At 41.1% G+C, this 19,701-nt stretch overlaps 1 protein-coding gene across 4 annotated transcripts in view; it reads left to right on the top strand.

The window, feature by feature from the left end:
* The first annotated feature begins 5,320 nt into the window (after positions 1-5,320).
* The window catches only part of KREMEN1 (kringle containing transmembrane protein 1), a 42,931-nt gene continuing 28,550 nt past the window's right edge, over positions 5,321-19,701 (top strand). For all 4 annotated transcript variants that reach the window (XM_061466563.1, XM_061466562.1, XM_061466564.1 and 1 more), the window contains exons 1-3: positions 5,321-6,011; positions 15,198-15,360; positions 19,010-19,101. In XM_061466563.1, coding sequence (XP_061322547.1) covers positions 5,723-6,011; positions 15,198-15,360; positions 19,010-19,101 — 544 coding nt within the window. In that variant the 5' untranslated portion in view covers positions 5,321-5,722. The remainder of the gene's footprint in view (positions 6,012-15,197; positions 15,361-19,009; positions 19,102-19,701) is intronic.

Here is a 19,701-nt window from a genome sequence, read left to right as displayed (position 1 = left end):
CAAGGACACACGCCTGCTGGCTCACGGTTATCCTGCTGTCCACCAGGACTCCCAGGTCCTTCTCTGCAGAGCTGCTTTCCAGCAGGTCAGCCCCTAGCCCATCGGTGCACAGGGCTGTTCCTCCCCAGGTGCAGGATCTTGCACTTGCCTTTGTTGAACTTCACTGGGTTCCTCTCTGCCCAACTCTCCAGCCTGGCCAGGCCTCACTGAATGGCAGCACAGGCTGGACTATCAGCTACTCCTCCCAGCTTTGATGTCACCAGCAAACTTGCCATGGGTACGCTCTGGCTCTTCACCTGGGTTGTTGATGAATAAGTTGAACAAGACTGGACCCAGTACTGACCCCTGGGGAACACCACCAGCTGCAGGCCCACATTCACGACATGGAATACAAATTAACCACTAGCCATCCTTCCTTTGTGTTAGAACAGCTTCTGCAGCCACCTGCTGTAACTGTCAAATGTAGGAATTATGTATTTCTACTCTACCAGTTTGTTCCACAAATACAAAGAACAGTAAAATTAACAGCATACGTGCAATTTTAAAAATTGTCACGTGACTACATTCAAACAGATATGAAGAAATGCACTGGCGTGTTCCTGAGGTGGGGTTTCTGCCTCAGGTTTGTTTGGTTTTTTTCCTTTCTTTGCTGTTTTTCAGAGATCAGACAAGTAATGCTGCTTGGCTGCGTATGTGGACTAGTCAGTCTTGCAGTTCTGATACGTCTGACTTTCTTATGTAGGAAGGAAAGGTAGGCCTCAATTGAGCTGAAAAAAACAGACGAACCTGCTAGAGAAACAGCAAGTGTTATGACCTTTTTAATAGCTTTTCTCAATGACAAAGAAATCTATCCTGGTATTTTCCTGCTAGTATCTGTTATGAAAAACAACAATTCTGGATAATTCCTATGACCTGCTAGAAGACTATGAAGCAAAGTTGGAACTGTATTATCAGGACATGCAAACATGAGATTCATTGACTGAGAAAGAACATGACTTTTTGGTCAAAATAATTTATTTGCTGAGTGATAAGGCTCAGCATTAAAAGTGTTCCATTTCAGAACCAGTGTGCTTATGATACCAATAGGTAAATTTGATGTATCATCCAAGGAATGCATTGCACGATAATGTAACTTTCCACGTATCTTTGAACATATTCCCACTTTAAAGCATGCATGAATTTGCCTAGAGAATACTTATATGTCTCTTGTGCCAAAGAGGTGAACAAAATTTTAAAACTGTATCAGTTTGCTGCCCATTCTTGGAACCTTTCTACCACACAGAAATAAACTCACTACAAAAACTATTAACATTTTAAAGTAAATCTCTACAAAATGTTACTTAGGTAATAAATTACTTCCTGGAGGTTTTAGTACTTTGTTTTAGAAAGTTGTTATGATTTCATACATTATGTATATAGTTCAGTCTGTTAACCAGTGCTATGTTTTTGGCCCTGTGCCTTTCTAACAGGCTTGTCATTTCAGAGACTCTTAAACCAGAACACAGTATGAGAACTATGCCCATCACTGAAAATACAGCCCATTAATTCTGAGTTCAATCATCAATTGTCTGTCAAAGAGCCAGAGACTATTAAATTTTTCTCCTTCCCTTTAAATCACATAAACATTGTTTCCTACACTTCACAGAGAACATTCATATTCCAAAAGCTTTTTCTTCCTCCCCCATACAAAACAAAATGGACACTCCACACAGGGTAGATAACTGCAGCAATTAATGGCTTCTGCATACATAAAAATGCACAAAGAACACCTCCTATATTTGCCAGATTCCACACACCCCAGATTCCCACATAAAAACCCAACTTGTTAAAGCACTACCATAGATATCTCCCATTTGGGAGCAGCTTACAGACCTGCTGCTCTAAACTCAGAATTGTACATTAAAAAATAATTTAGAAAAATAGAATAAAGCCATCAACCCCTCTAAACTCTTGTACATTTTGAAAATCTGTAGGTATTTTTCATATGCTACAAAAAGCTTATAATTTATGAAAAAAATTTAAAATAATTGAGAGAGTTTAATGAAAGTCCATAGTACTCAGCGGGCTTTGTATTTGGGTAGCAATAGAAGATGCAGTCCTTTGTGTAGCAGTAACATATTCTGAATGAATAATTTTTAACTAGGGAAAGCTTATCAGACAATTATTGAACCATTAACGTCTGTCATCTACTGGGTACTCCTCTGGATCTCAGGGTAAATATAACTATGATAAGACTTCATATAAGAAGGGGAAGAAGTAGTCCTACATCCTGTAGGTCTTTGAAAACTTCTGCCTCTGCATCCAACTCTGACATTCATCTAGAAAAGGAACTGTTCTCAGTGTTCACAGCTAGGACCAGACTTGCAGAGTAAAATAGAGTGAAGTATCTTAAAGAGCAGCAAGACCAATAGAAACATACAGAAATCCTAGTAATTGAATGCTACATGCTTTTTAGATGTCTTTCTACTTTAACAAACAGAAAACCAAGTAGGGACTGTATTTTCAGGCTCTCTCTAGTGACATTTGTATCCTCAAAGTGAAAGATAAGTTTCTCAGACCAACACATGATTCCAACAGTAATTCGAGGGGGTGGGGTGTGTGTGCAGAATCACAGTATTTAGAAAACAAATTGCAGGAAATCAGAATATAAAGGTGCTCAGTAAACTGACTTATGCTTTTCCCTCTCAGTTAGTTGTGATGGTTCCACATAGTCACGAATGCATCTACTAATATTTTGGTGATATGTTTCTCTTAGAGGAAAAAGGGGGGGGGGTGAAGCCAATGTCGGGTACAGAATTCACCAAATTCCCCACTTCCCCTGTCTTTCTTGTACTCAAAACCCAACTTAGACCCTATTAGTGTTTTCAAAAGTGACATTTGCCCAGTGTCTCCTTTTGCTCCTGTAATTTAGACCACTGTACTAGAAAACAGAAATTGACTGTTGCACAGGGATAACAGCAAACCTTCAGTGTTCTCTAATTTCATCAAATGTTGCTCAAATAAGGGAGTGCTGCACATATCCTACAGACACTACTTTTGGTACGTAAATATTGTTCCTTGGGGGATGTATGCACTGGAATTACACAGAACTGGTACTTTAAAAACTGGTACATTGCTATTCCACATAACCAAATATTCTCACTTTGATCTAAGCAATGGCATTACAATAACTACTTTAACAGTCTTCTCTAGCCTTTCAGGTTTTCTTAAAAAAAATTGTCTTTTCTTCCACAGACACAAATGCAACCAGAAACTTGTTTCAGAGTTTCCACTCGTATCTGAACAAGGAACAATGAAACTCCAGAGCGGTTTTAATGAAATACAGAAAAAGCACAGCAGGGGATTAAGCTGTCCACAGCAACATAAACTTTCCAAACAATGTTTTTATACAGCATGCTATCATTTGAATTCTGCTTTTGATACAATTCAACACTAGTTATATGTGAAATGCTAACCAGCTTCCTGGGACTGTATCACAGCAGGCTCAGCTTGCTGTCAATCATGAGCAAACATGATGCTTCTGGAAGCATCAGTCACAGAGTTACAGGCATTTGTTCCTTCTAATTGTCACATTTCTGCCAACAGAAACACAGTCCTGACAAAAATCAAAAGAATTCATGATTTCACTGCACTTTTCTTCTATTAGTTGAAAGCTGGGAAAATAGCTAGGCTAGTATGCTAGCTATTAACTGAGAAAAAATTGTCTTCCCTGGGGCTATGTAAGGCTGATGTAGATAGATGTGAAAGTGGATGCACAGTCAGATGACTACTGGCAAGTTGGGTTGAATTTGCAGGTTGTTGGGTGATTTTTAGTAAGAAGGGAGAGATACTGAAGATACTCAAACATTGCATTCTTATATCTAGGCAAGTCTCTGAATACTGGCTCAAAGAGGCATCTGTGTTTCAGTTCTGACCTTATTTTAAAATGATACACTTGGGAGGAAGGGCGAGGAAGTACTTGGACAATGAAACCTTTCCTTTCAGGTTAACTTTAATGTTTTTTTTTTTTAATCCATCTTTATTCAACTGTCCAGTCAGAGTCAACCTTCAAAACAAAAAAATCTGCTAACCGCACTGGAAATATTTTGCAAAACTTGCAATGCTTTCCCTTGTATAACTGCAACATGCATACTCTTGGGGAGGGGGGTGTGTTATTTCCAGCTTTATTATGTTTCATTATCTTCATTAAAACATGATTTCTGCACTACTACCTCGTACAGAACCCTTTTACAACAAAGGATTCACCATTTGCTTTTGCCTACATCCCAAAGGGTTTGTGAAGTCAGTTCTGTGTTGTGCAACACTTCAATGGTGAAAGAATTGCTAAATTTTGCAGGGCATTTGGCCTGGTTTTCTAAGGTCTTTAATTAATAAACTACTCGAAAATCATGGTGGTTTCAAAAAACAAAGATAAACTATGCATCAAATATACAGGAATACTAAATGAGTAAAGCAACAGTGCAGGTTTTACATTATAATGGAAACAAGATAAATTGAAAGAAATGCCTCACACAATGTATTATTAATTATAAAATTATTACTTATTAGCTGCTATTGATGTTGCCATTGTTGCTGTTTGTAAACAGAGACCACAAACCACAAGCAGAAATCAGGTGAACAGGTAACACAGTGGGGTCCCAGTCCTTTGAGAGGAGAATTTTGTGGGTCATTAAATCACAACATAGTAATGTCCCATATGCCATTAGACACCATGTACCAAAAGGAAGTGTCGGCAACAGCTTTAAAGCGCTCCGCCTCCTCACTCTGTCCTGCGGTTTGGCGGTGAATGAGGACAGGGAAAGGGACAGGGGCCGCCTCGCTGCGGCCGCGCGCGCGCGCACTCACCGCTCCCGCCGCGCCCGCGCGGTGCTGTCTCTGAGGAAGGTGTGGCGCGAGGCCGCAGCGCGCGAACGTCTCGTGCCCGTGCGCCCGCGGACGCCCAAGTCCCTGGCTCCGCGCGCCTACGCGCCCCAGCGCGAGACCCCGCCACGGGCTTACGCCGGCTCCGCCCTGCGCCGGGACGCAGCGCGCGCCGTGGGGCGGGTCCCTGCGGCGCTGCCCGCGGGCGGGGGCAGTGTTCCGCTGCCCGGCCGTGCCCGCCGCGCGGGAGGGGCCTTTCCCGTCGTAGAACGACGCCCTAAAACGCCGCGTGCCTGGCAGCTCCACGCCGCTCTCGGCCGCGTCCCTCAGGCAGGCGCTGCTCGGGTGCAGCCCTTTGGCCAAGCCGCGATCACGCAGAGCGGCTGTGAGCGGCGAGAGCTGCACGGCACCAGTACGGAGTTCACAGCGTCCTTTTGGTTCCCCCCCCGGCCTGGCTGCAAGGGATGACATAGGCTGCATCTGCGCGCTCCCGTCTGCTGGCAGACAACTCCCTGGGACCCACAGCCCGGAGGGCGAGCGTGGGGCCGGTACAAGGGCGGGCCGCAGGCAGGGCCCGGGCTATGGGGCTGGCGGGTTCCTGCTCGGCCTCTCCCTCGACCGCGACGTGTGGCCGGTGTGAGGGCACAGCGGGGTGACGAGAGCGAGACGTGGGTCGCTCCTGGGGCGGAGTGGGGGAGAAGGGGCCCCGGGCAGTTCCTCACTGGCGGCGGGGCGGCCCTGCCTGAGCGGAGGGCTTTGCGGACCCCATGGCCTGGCAGTGGATCGAGCACCGGCAGCCTAAATCCGTCGGTGTCAAACGCAGAAGCAGCGGTTCTCCAGCTCCGCGCTACAGCAGGTTGGGATGTTGGTCTCTATCCTTTCCTGTCACATGGCTGGTAATAGGATCCCTCATCTGCCACTCGGCACCTCGCCGGGGCGCAGTTTCAGGACACATGCTGTAGGGCCGCCGCTTCCCGCACTTCGCGTTCTTCCTGGCCGCCCGCGACCACCTCTGCCCCGGAGCAAGGGGGCTGCCTCCTGTGAGTGCGGTGCGGCCCGGCGGCCGCTGCCCATGGAGCCCCCGGCTCTCGCCGCCGTCCTGGCCTTGTCAGGTCTGACGCTGAGCTGCTGCCGGGAGCCCGTTCTCTCCGGTGAGTGACGCGTCGCGGGGAGCCGGGAGGGGGGAGCGTGTGGGGCCGTTCCGCCATCCCCTCGCGCGGGGGTGATGGCGGTGGAGCGGGGCGGGCTCCCCCTGAACCCCGCAGACTGCACTGGCGCGCAGCCTCCGGCATAGGGCTCTGCCGCCCACCAGTACCTCTTCGAGGTCGCGACGACGGCTCTTCCTGCTCGCCACTGCGGGGCACGGCTCGAAGCTGCTCGAACAGACGCGCAGGGGGGATTTTCGCGCGGGGTTTGCAGCGTGTGGGGTATCTGAGGAACTCCCTGTACTCGCTGAGCTGGGAGCGCGGGAGACTGTGGAGGCGTGAGGTAAAAGGAAGAAGAGCAGCACTTATCTCTGTAAAAGTGGTTTCGTAGCTAGATCTGCAGAACGGAGGCATCTGCAAGGAGCAGGGACTGTGGGGCGTGGGTACACTCACTGGGACATGAAGTAACAGTGGCAGCAGGGCAGAACCGGCGCTGAGGAACGAGAACTTGGGGTGGCTGCCCCAGCGCCTGTCACGAACGGACTCCTCTGACCGTTGCGGTTCTTGTTCAGCCAAGGAATCTGGGAAGCCTTAAGCTTTGCTACCTGTTAGTGTGATTCTTCACTTAAGATGTCTCTGCAGCCTTTTGTCCTCATCTCAGTTGCTAGTGATGATTTCAAGTATCACAGTTCCACTCTGATAAACTGCTTGATGAGTTTTGAAGTGGCTGTTTCAGTTCATCACAGTGTCAGGGCCATCAGATGCATGGTATACCTGGGTACATTTTGTGTATCCTAATCGTTATTCTTTATAATGTAGAATTTGCTCTACTTTCACCATGAACAGGTACTTGCTCAAGGTTTTGTAGACGTTTAATTAGATTTGGAAAACACTTACATAAACTTTATTGAGGGTGCGGAGGGAGAGAGGGAAGGAACTCAGAAGGTAAAATTTACAACTTCTCAGAAGTTACCTGAAGTGAGTAAAACATGATTGTCTTTTCAGATAAGAGTCTAGAGAGCTGCCTAGGTAGGGACATATCTAAAGCATGCCTAGAATGGTCTGTTCCCAGTACCATTAGGACATGTTTGGTGCACACAATAGGTACTTCTTCCCTTGCTTAAGTTGAAGAATGACTTCTTTCAAGGTTTCTGAGCAGAACTGTGGACAGAACACTCCATCTGTGACCATGTCCCTCACAGCAGGCTGCATGACAGCAAGTGGAGGATATATCCCAGTGTGAATGTTGGGTTCGTAGGCTATTGAGAGGATCATACCTGTTTACACACCTGCACTTCCCCCCTCTAGCCAACATCTAACTGCATGCACTGGCAGCCACTAAAGTGGACAGAGATGCCTGAGCGCAAGCAGCTATTGTAGGAGGAGGTGGGAAAACTACTGAGAGGAATATTGCCTTTGAGTGAAGGGGTAGTAAAGGAGAATGGATGTAGCAAGCACTGCCCCCTCTGTGTCTTGTGCTAAAGAACCTGAAACAGTGCAAATCTACACTTCAGCAAGGACCTGTAATTTATATGCCATGTACAAATCTGCAGGGCTGCTAACATGCACAAACCATACCCCAGGATCATCTTCTTGTCAGTCCACAGGACCAAACTGGGATCAGCTGGGTCAGGTTGTACTTTCAGCTAGCAGAATTCTGAAATGACAAACACGGATATTTCTTTTGTAAGGCAGTTTGTCATATAGTATATTTTTAATCCCTATTCCTCAGTTTAATAAAACGCACATCTTAATATTATTGTAAAATGCAGTCAGAATGCAGGCTGTGTCACACCATCATTTACTAAGACAGGAGAGAAACTTTAACTTCTGGAATCGCCTTATGAAAAATTACTCAAATTGTCAGAAATTAGAGTGAGTTAACAATCGTTTTTGCACATAGTACTGTGCTGCTTTTCACAGAATGTTTCTGCTTCACTGTGTGATGTCTAACAGTTTCTATTGATCCAAACTCTGACATTTGCAGCATTCAAACTTCAGTCATACCACATTTCTCAAGTGAATCAGAAATAAGAGACGGGATAATAGATTGCCTAACATGAAAAGACTGTCTAAATTTGGTGAGTTTTGTATTACAAAGTCAAAGAGATGGAAGCAATTGTCATGAAATAATCAAAAAAGCATTTCTAACCAGACAGATAGAAAATGAAATAGTCAGACACTTCAGCATATCATGCTTCTACATGCATAGTGCATAACTCAAAATCCAGAGTTACGTGAATGGATTTAGGCAGGATGGAGCCAAAAAAGCAGGAGGGAGGCAGGGATTACATGCTGCCAGCTGCAAAATTTGCATTCTTTGTCATATCACACTATAATTATTGTGGAGTTGACCACTCTCTCCATCTGCACAGTGGCTATGGCCCATCCTGATAAAATTTCCAAAGGGATTCAGTCTGCCATGCTTGACAATGGAACAACAGTTTTAAAACTTCACAGAGAAAAATAAACAAATGAGTATATTAAGGAACAGAAATTCTTATGGGGCCACATCATGCGTTCTTACTTCCAGTGATAAAGAATCACAAAACAAGTGTGTTTGCATCTTGTGGCTGAGGACTAGGCAGCAGCTGCAAAGCTGTTGCTGATATAGCATATTTGTATTCTACAACTAAAGAGAAAAAAATGTACAAAATGCATACTTTTAAACATTAGAATTAAGGGTAACTGCCTCTCATGCTATATCCTAATTCACCTGCTTCAAACATATTCCATAAAGAGGAAGAAAAAATCAAACCCCAAAGCCACAAAAACAAACAAAAAAGGGGAAGTGATGAAAAAGTGGTTGGATTGAAGGTTAGTAATCAAAGTTTTACAAGAATAGCAAATTCACATCTATAACAACTCATACACTGCCAGGGAGCACAAGTGTGGAGCATCACGTCTGTATGTTTCCAGGAATGTATATTCTTACAGGACAGACGGATGTGTTAGTCAAGGTTTGATCAAACGTCAGGTGAGTGTTCACTGTGGCTACTCCCTGGTTCAGGCCAATGCTATGTAAGCGGCTAATTCTGACCAGCAAAAGCAATTCTGTTTGAGGCCTTTAAAAATTGTATGTGTGTCTCTGTGTGTGTTTGTGTGTGGATACGTAGAAATGAGAGGGAGATGATTTTTAAACTACTTACAGAGTACCCCCTACATTGCAAAGAATAAATGATCAGCTAACCAAGCCCTGTCACAGCAGCACATCAGTTTAGCTGGCTGATTTACCAAATGGGGAGTTATTTTCTAGTGATTTTGAAAACTGTAATTTTAAACAAAGATCATTCTTTCCTGAAGTTTTTTTTCTTGAGCTTGTGTCAATTGTTGCGTTGTGTTGCTACAGTATAGGCCTGATAGTTTTAATAAGGGCTTTTGTTATATTCATATTAATTAGAATAGTAAAATATTGAAATGCAAAAACACTACACTAATTTTCCCCATGCATGAGTCTAAAGCAGCCTTATGTTTCACAAAAGCATTTATTTTGCATCATAACGCAGTACGGAATGAGATGAATTTTTTTTTGACCAGTCATATGACAGTAGGCAAATGAACTTTTGGTTCAATCGATAAAACTGCATCTTCAAAGAAAACCATTGCACTGCTAAAAATATTTTTAATAATGACCACAGAAGCTGTATTTGTCTCTTTGATCTCCTGAAGCTTCTTCTGGTTTTAATCAGTGTTCCCACATGAAGAACTGTGGCAACCTATGATAATAGAATCCCTATTTGCATCCATAGGGAAACAAAAATGTTCACATCTGAAGAAGGTAATTTGGTGTTCTGCCCCTTCATCCGTGGGCCCCTGCCTCTGTACTGGTGGGGTATCTTGGCATCGGTTAAGTGGTTTCTGTCCTTTCCTCTGTGCTTACTCTCTCATTGAAGTGTTTTTGCTGTCTAATTATAGCCTTTCAATCAAATTAGAGACTACAGCATCTGGTTAGTGCCTGTAACTGTTGCCATCTGCACCTACATACAGTGCTTTCATTTAAGGAGGAGTACTTAAATTGCAAGCTCTAGCATGAACTAGAAAAATTTAGGTAGAATGGAAATTACTTAAAAGTCTTCTTACCATGCCTTGTGTGCATTGAGCAGCTGATACGGAGTCATTATCAGACCTGGCACCTTTGATTCCATGTTCTTACATTCTGCTTAAGCATTTTTCTTACTCTTCTGAAAGGCTGTAAGGAAAACAAGTAAGAACTTGTTTAGTAGGCAGCTGTAACATGTAAATTCAAGGAATCTTTCTTTCTTGCCTTACAGAACATTTAGTGTTCTGGCTATCACACCACTGTAATGAAACCCAAGATTTAAAGAGCCACTTTCATTTACTTTTCATTTATCTGCTTCTTGTTGTCAACCTTTAATCTTTCTGGCCACTAGTCAGCACTCTGAGTAGCTTCCAGAACTTAAAGCAAACATCTTAAAAAATCATTGGAGACTCTGAAATGTCAATGTTTTATCATCAGCGCTTCATTCAGTAAAAAAGTCAGACTGTTACATGCTGCACTACCTTAATTTTTCAAGTGATCCTAAAGTGGTGCCTGAAGTGGCACATGTGGAGTGCAGGCAGCCCTACAGTCCCAGAGTAACAAAGGCGTAAGTGCTCATTGTAAGATCCCTACATTGAAGAAGGAACTGAGACAGATGGAAAAAATTTCTACTACAGCTGCTGTTTGATCTTCCAAATGTTGATCTGGCTCTAATAAACCTAATTGTGAACCTGTGTCACACACTGAACATTCACTCATAATGGACAACCATCCCCAGGCATATTTTTGCTTTTTCTTTCTAGTAGTTGCCACTCAATACACACTTTTCTAGTCTCAGTATTTCTTTTAAAAGAGTTATTTTTCTGTCAACCATAGCACCTGATATGTTGAAAACAGAAGCAGCCCCCGCAACACATTGCTGTCCACGTTTTCTCACTAAAGCTCATAGGCATTATTCAGAACAGGACCTGTTGGAACCCTCCAACTTTTCATGACTAGAACCACTGCAGTGGTTCAGTCTGACTAATCCTGTTTGCAGATAATCCCAACAAAACAGTAGAAGCAGCAGGGTCATTAGACAGTTAATACAACAAAATCATCACAGACGTTGATTTTAATAATGGATTTGACACAAGCCTCTACTTCAGACTATATTTGAAACCCAGCTGACTAAGATGTTGAAATACGAGGAGGTTGAACACTTCATGAGTTGAATGGTCACAGCTTTATGTCCTGCCTAAAACCCTGGTGGTTTAATCCGGGTTTACACTTGACAGGGTAGTTTCAACTCAGTTTTGGGTACATGAACAGAAACCATGTGGCAAATTATCAAGCATAGCGGCTTTCTCGTGCCTTCTAGAAAGCTGACAGTTTTGGCCTCCACAAAGTGCCTGTTCTTCCCTTGCTGTCTTTGCCACTGGGAGAGGACTTGGATATAGTGCAAGCTCTGTCATAGTACTACAGTCTTACAAAACAGAAAGTCATAGAACTGATACTGATTTCCTTGAATCACTGTGCAGATGTTAGTTAGATTCCCAGCGAAGGGCTTTATAGCCTAAAGTAACATGGAAGTATCAGCTAATGTAAGGCAGTCAGATCCAGTGGGTGCCAGAACAGTAAAGGAAATGGGATTGTTGTTGGATGGTTGGCTGATTGTTTTTTTTCTCTCCTTTCTACATGATCATAATCTACCAAAGAGAAATCAGGTAATTTGAGTAAGCAAGCCTGAGTTTTACCAGTAGTGTTCACTCCACTCTTTTCTGACTGTTTTAGTTAGATGAACTCTTCTGAATCAGTTTTTTGCAGACAAATCCAGCTGACCTTTGTTTTAAGCTCTTTTTTTCCCCACAGGATTATTGCACCAATGGTGCAAGATGAAAGAGGAGGTTCTGAGCTCCAAAATCTTGTAGGACTTCTGTCTTCAAAGTGCAGCCTGTGGATTAGAAGTGGAGAGGACAGTGGTCTGTCTGCAGACAAAACATTCATTTTGCACCTTTAACACACTGGGAATATTAATTTCACAGTGAGATCACTAAGGTAGTGTCTTGGCTGTTGTGCAACAAAATATGGCAAAATCACTGTGTAATAAATAGTATTCAGATGTTTACTGCCAAGATACTGAATATGCTGAGAGATCTGTTTTCATATTGCTAGGAATTTTATAGAAAACTGTACAAAGGATATCTCAGCAGATCTCAAAGCTGACTGTTTAAGGTAAAAGAGTGTAGAACAAAGGACCTGATTTTTTAAATGCCAATAGCTACTTAGAATGCACTTCCATGCTATGGCAAAATTATTAATAATAATTAACAAAATGAAAATTTCCTAGTGAATTCCCTGTAACACAGAAAGGTATGTATTTTATATGATAACAGCTGCTAAATTCCAAAACTAAGTTTCCATTTCAGTTTTTCTGGGATAATCATTGGTTTTACGTTGTATCTTACTGCCTCTTCCTTCCACATCTAGATGCTAACAAAACCACTACAGCTCAGATAGCACATTGTTCCCAAATCTCTTGGTAGTACAAAAGTACAAAGTGTACAGGAGGCACTGTTACAGCTACCTGTTGCCTTGCAAACAAAACCTACAGCTAAGAAGAATGAAGAGCTCTAACTCTTTCTTTTGTGCAGTGTCCTTAAAGTCCTAGTGTAGTGCAACGAAGTTTGAAGAAAATTATTTTAAAAAAAGGCAAAAAAAAATAAAAATCAGCTGACATGAAAATGAAAGTCAGTTGCTGCTGCAAGTTAGAGCATGGGCCAGTCTTAGCAGATCCTAAAATGGACTGATGTTAACTTCAGTTTAGTTTAGTGTGTGTGCCAGATTACCTTCAGGTATTGTAGCATTCCTTGCATTTCAAAGTAGATGTTAGCACATATTGCTGTTCATTAGAAATGAGAAGCAAAAAAAGCAACAGCACTAAACTGAAGTAGATGTCTTTTATGGATATGCTTATCACTTCTCGTAATTGCTTCCTTGTAATGTATGTTGTTTTGTTTATCCAGTTTGATAATGTTCTCTTCTATGCCAAATTCATCAACTTGTATTTTTCAGCTGACATAGAAAAACTTAATTAACTGCAAAGTAAAAAGAGGTATTTAAGAAAGCTGCAGCACTGTGGTGATTTTAAAGTGGGGTGGGGTTTTTTTCCTATGTTTATCCAAGTATCTGTGGTGGCCTCAGTACTGGAAACTCAGATTTGCATTTTCAGGTAAATGTATGTAGCTCACCTTCATGGCTAAGGCAGTCAGGTAAATTACAGTAGGGAAGAGTATTGACTTGAAACTTGGTTTTGTTAAATTAGACGGCTTTTTGTCCATAGATGATAGCAGTATACATTAATGGCAGTGCAGACACCTCTGTGCCTTCAGCAACAAAATTCCATCTAATAGAATCCTAACTTGCCTAGGCATGAAAATGTGCAGTGAAAGCACAAAACCATCAGCTTTCATCTGCTGTGTAATAAAACAGTGAAATAATCATTATAATTGCACCATTCTGATATTTGTGGGGGCAGACTAAAGTTATTTCAAAGGCATTGTTTTAATAATATGTTTTCCCATCTCTCACAGTATTTCTAAATACAAAAAAGGTGTACTGCTAATATCAGGATTAAGCTGAGAGTGGTTTTTTTTTTACCTCTTTCTACTGCAGCCATACAGGTCTTTCTAGCCTTGTTTGTAAGGTATCTTGTAAGGGACACTGAGATCAGCAGCCTCCACTTAAGAAAAAGCACGCTCCCTTTCCCTGGGGCAGTAGAACATCTCTGCAGTAGTTGCATGGTCTCTGCAGAGAATACTATCAGGTAAAGCAAGGTTCTGCAGTTAGGAGGAAGTGTTTGTGACTTTACCCAGTAATGCTGCTCAGTACTCTTTGTACTGCTTGTAATGCTTACAGCAGTGTCATGCAACAGTTTTAATTCTGTCATGGACTGTTGTTTTTTTATACTACTTTTAAATAAATGCATTGAGGATAGATGTTACCAAGTGTTAAGTATAAACAAGGATAGACCTATTTATGATACATTTTAATAATTATTTCTGGAGGGTGATCACAGAACAGTTGAGGTTGGAGGTGATCTCTGGAGCTCATCATTTAGATGACTTCTGCTCAAGCACAGTCACTTAAAGCAGGCAACCCAGGACCACGTCCAGATGGCATTTGAACATAGAGATTCCAACACTTGCCTTTCTGGGCAAACTGTTCCCCTGCTCTGTTACCCTCACAGTGCACAATTTAATAACAAATGTTTTGCATTTTTAGTAAAGGTAAAATTGTTCATGTGTATGACTATTTATTTGATCAGAAGACGTCAATAATAAGACATAGCAAAGCCAGGCAGCATGAGATTTATAGTTCTATTGAGAAGGGGATGGTACATTTAATGACTAGAGAAATCATTCTCCGCTTTGATTTCTAACTTCCTGAGTATTAGGAAAACATAAATGGGAGAAAATATGGGCGAGGCAGAAGAATACTGACCTATAAATTTGATCTGAAAGCATAAATGCATTAGTAGCAAACGACAGTATCATGATTGTACTCTGACGAAAGAGGTCCTTTTCTAAAGAAATTCAGACCGGAGGAAAAAACACCTTAGAATTTTTCTAAATTGGGATGTAAACGTTTGCAAGATCCATGCCTACGATTTTTTTCACTTTATAAAGCTGTAGATATTCTCAACTTTAGTTACACTGGCACAGGATTTTGGATAGTGTGCTGATATGTGGCAGACCGACAGCATCATCCAATTTCATTTCTGGAAATTTAACAAGTTACAGATTCAACCTGATGAATAAAACGCATGGAAAACAGTAAAAATACAGTATGCTTATTCAGAAAGTGCATGTCAATTGTATGAACCACTTTTCAGACCTGTCTTATACGTTGTTTAGTAAAGTGCCTGTTAATTGTGAAAGTGCATTCAGAAAGTGCATGTTAATTGTATTAACCACTCTTCAGACCTGTCTTATACATTGTTTAGTAAATTAATGAAATCATAATCTCTTCAATAGATGTTTGAGAGAAAACTTACATCCCAGACAGCACCTTTAGTTGCCTAAACAATGCAGGAAGTATGTTAGTGAAAGGAAACATGATGTTTTGGGATGGGGGTGGAGGGTGAGGGAAGAACAACCAAAGACTAAACCTACATACATTCATTCTCTTTCTCCATTTCCATTTCTTCCCAGAATGTTATACAGCAAATGGGGCTGACTATCGTGGCACTCAGAACCAGACCTCCCAATATGCAGGGAAACCTTGTCTTTTTTGGAATGAAACCTTTGAGCATCCTTATAATACTTTGAAATATCCCAATGGGGAGGGAGGGCTTGGAGAGCATAACTACTGCAGGTAAGAAGTATCTCGGCTACTAACATTGCCTGATTACCCAGTATTACTTTAAACACTTGACAAAAAATTAGGAAACTTCCTATCACGCAGTGAAGAATGTCAGAACCATGGATGTCTAATAGGTTTTGGTTTATCCTGTAATCAGTACCCTGAATCTTCAAGCACCATTAGTAGAATAACTTTATCAACCCAGCTCTCACACAAAGTCCAGATCATATATCCAACCTGTATTTGGCATCATGGAGAAAGACTAGAGGTTACTTAAATGAAAAGGTGGAGATAAAAAAAATTATCCAGGTCACAAGTATAGAAGCACTAGTGAATGTCTGTGGCAGACTGCAACATTATGGTTTTTATCCTCACCCACAAGCCTATTTCTGTTCTCTGTTCCGTTTCTGAGTTTTTTGCTAAGTTCTCAGCGTAAGCTTTTCAGTGACTTAGAGCTGTTGCTTGAATTTGGAAGCTCAACTGTCAGTGGTTACAACACCAGCTTAAACCATGGCAGATCCCCTTTCATTTCCTTGCCTTCTAAAGAGAGATAGAAGTTCTGTGGGTAGAACTTGGAGTGAAACTTAAATAAGAACTCCAGAATTTAGGAGGCAAATAAGAATAAGTTCAGAGATGTTTAGGCTCTGCAGACTCTTTTTAGCCTGCAGCATTTAACTCCCTGATGTTGTGCATCAGGAAGTTACACGCAGTTTTATCTTTGCAAGGACTGACCAGCTAAGTTTTTATACCTGTCTATACTTCCTATGGAAATAGGTAGGGAATAACCTCATAGATATATTTCTTAAACAGCGATAGTCATCAGCTCATCTAGGACACTTATAAAATTGAGTGGTGTCTCGCACTGTGTAATGAGAACAGAGATGTTCAACCCATGCAGTTAAGAACTGAGTTACCTGAGCCATAGCAATGTTTCCTCCGTGAGAAGGTTCAAACCACACCTCAATTCTTCTGGAAGATACTTCTACTTGGCAGGCTATAGGCTTTCCAGGGTAGAGCCTATACAGTTGACGCCTTCAAACTTTACCATATTTAATCACAGACAGACAAAATATAACAGAGACAGAACCAGACAGTTAATGGAGAATAACTAAGAAAGCACAAAGAAGGGGTCTTGTGACATGCAGCACAGGGATGAGCACACTGATGAAAGGAGTCAGTTGTGTTTCCAGAGTATTTGGTGCCTCAGCAGGGTATTTCTGATTGGGGAACATTGGTGAAGGGCAGGGAAGAAAAAGACTTGGGATCTTTTCCAGTGGCTACATCAGTGCTTCAAAATAACATTGTTCAATGTGTTACACCAGTGGACTCTGTTTTCAGCCATAGAAGGAGAAAGCATTATTGCCAACTTCAGAATTGATGCATTTTTTTGAATCAGTTCAGCATCTTGGAGGAGCAAAAACTACACCACCTACTAAAGAAACACTATAGAAGTTGGCCATTCTCTTGAGAAAACCCATCAGGCAGTCTAGTAGCTGATTGGCATGTGAGCACTGAAAAGACTGTTCCCCTCAAAAACATTTTACACCAACTTCACAGCTTCACTCAGCCCAACACCACAAAGTGCATAATAATTTTCATGACATGCAGAGAGATGTGTCTCTCAGTGCACATAATAATATGGAGCTATAGAAAGGCGAGTGGCCACTGAATTAACTCTGATACAAACAGCACAATCAAGAAGGTAATTTTGATTGTTGCTGTATGGCAATATCCTAGATGTTTATGCAGGTATTCAAGTTATCCTTACTAGAGTTTCACTTTACTCAGCAAATGAGGAGCAAGAAGCCTATAAATTGGTATGTAAGCCTGAGAAATTTAATTACCAGATACAGCTTTTTAGCCTCAATCTACTGGGTGTTAGATTATCCCCTTTGAGGTGAAGTTTGACTGGAAGGTTAGCCATTTCCTTCTTTGTTGTATCACTTGGCCCAAGAGTATTCTCACAGGTGTATGAAATGATGATCCTAATGAATAAATGCTTTTTGACTTCACATTCTGTTGGAAAAGAAAAAAAAAAGCTTGCAAAGTCACTGTTTTAAGAGTGTCAGAGCATATCTTTAGCATGCAAATCTTGTCAGGGCTTCATGGATGAAGATACTGCTGTTTTAGCTGTTTCTCGCCACTCATTTGCTTTGTGACAACGGACAAGGTGATCTTCCCTTCTCACAAGGCTTTTTTAGGGCATACTATGATCCTCTGAGGCTCAATTTTAAGGACAACATTTGAATAATGTAATTTTACACTTAAAGCACTAATCAGAAGCAGGTTATCTCTGCATGGGTGGTGCCTACTTGGAATACTTTGTTTACTGCAAGACACCCTGTTATGACAGAAATTCCTCATAATGTTCCGCTAAACTTAATTTTAGCCATAACAGAATTATGTGGACTGAAGTTTTTGGAGATTTTGAAAGATACTTGATTGTTTTCTGTTTGTGTGCACTTTTGAGGTTCAAGGCAAAGATTTCTAAAGATGTTTATCACATTTCTCTGCAATTTCCTTGCATTTTAAGGCATTTATAAGTGGAGTGCCATTACCATGATTCAGTTACAGACATCTGATTTCCGTCATGCAAGTGTAAATGCAAAATTTCCTGTAAGTGTGAAACCAAAGAAAATTGTGTTATTTCCGAGTACAAGCTTTCCTTGATACTAGTTTTCTTTCTTTAGCCACTGGAAGCTCTGCCATTACACCTAAATTCCAAACACACTAGTCTTCCTCGTCCACTAGTCTGTTGAAAGCCTAACACCAGCATTTTAATCAGCTAAATTGAAGTTAACTTACCAGTTGTCTTCAGCATTCTGTTATTTGACAAAAAACTGTTCCCAGCAGTTCAAAAATTGGATCTCCCACAAAGACTTGTTAATGTGCCCAAATTACAAGATGCAGCTGAACTGACACTTCAGTGTAGGGGGGGTCTCTTCATAGAATTCATGCCAAAGTACATGATAAAAAGATTGTAGTTGGCCCTAGTTATCAAGAAGAGGTCTTATTTCAACCTGACTGTCCAAAATAACAAGTTAATTTCTTAAATGGATCTTTTTAATACAAATAGTTTTTCAAATTGTACATACAAAGAAACTTTAAATAACCTAATGACTAATTAGGTATGCACTTGTAAATGACGCTACACAAAATAATCAAATAAGCACAGAATAATCATGGATGCATAAGGAATTATCCATCAATATATCAGATCACTGGAACGAATTTACTCAGCTTTACTGAAAAGACAAGACCTGAGGCTTTCCGAGAAGACTTGATTGGATAAATATTTTTATTATCATACATACAGAAAGTTGGAGTCTGGACTGTTTTGTACCAAGGCAGAAATCAGGTTTAGGAGTCTAAAGAACCTCTACACATGATCTTCCTCAGTACTGGCCAGAAATAGCTCTGCACCTTTTATACTTAAAGAAAAAATAAGTTAAGTTTTAGACGCTACTAGCTTGTTGTGTACTATAATAAACAGTGATCTGACCACTTTTGCATTTTTCTTGGTAAGTCAGTCCAACGAGTTAAATATTAATTGTTAGAACAAGAATAATAATGACACCAAAGCTTAATAAAATTGATTTTTATGTGGGTTTTTTGAAAATACTTGATGACTTTTCACTCACACACTATTCTTCTCTTTCAGGAACCCTGATGGAGATGTGAGCCCATGGTGCTACATTGCAGAACATGAGGATGGAATATATTGGAAATACTGTGAAATTCCATCCTGCCGAAGTAAGAGCACCATGAAATTTTTTTAGGCCTGCATCTCTGTTTAAGGGATATTGGCAGTTACACCACAGTGGGTACTGATTTTCGAACAGAAACTAAGATAAGGCCAGTCAGCTTATTTTCATTTGCAGACTAAGCAATATTTTAAATGGGTCTCTGGACAAACGTAAACTTACTGAAGTGTTCCTCCATTGCTATCCTTTTGATCTCATATCAGAATTACTGGATTATATTATTTTCAAATAATACCAGACAGAAAATTACTCAAAACTTGAAGTACTGCTAGTATTTTAATCCATAAAAATATGTCATTCATTTATTGAAATCGAGAGGACAGAAATTAATAGGAAATTATGAATTAATTTTTTTACAAGTTACGTGTGTCCATCATTTGCAGTTAGCTTGTAAAATGATGGCATTAGTTTAATGTGTATAACACATCATACACAGAATTGCTTGGAAGAAATAAATAGAGTGTGAGAGGACATAGTGAAAAGATGGCTATTTGTTTGGTGTATGGGAGCTCTGGTCTAGAATTCTGTTGCTTGCTAGTGCATATACTTAGCATTGATGTGAAACCACAAACTGGACTTGGGTATTTTA

Source organism: Pezoporus flaviventris, unplaced genomic scaffold, assembly GCF_033815535.1.
Source record: "Pezoporus flaviventris isolate CSIRO_AGI_PZ_B2104156 unplaced genomic scaffold, CSIRO_AGI_Pfla_v1 ptg000041l, whole genome shotgun sequence".
Lineage (NCBI taxonomy): Eukaryota > Metazoa > Chordata > Aves > Psittaciformes > Psittacidae > Pezoporus > Pezoporus flaviventris.
Note: the sequence above shows the minus strand (reverse complement) of the source record. Positions and strands in the feature narration are given on the sequence as shown.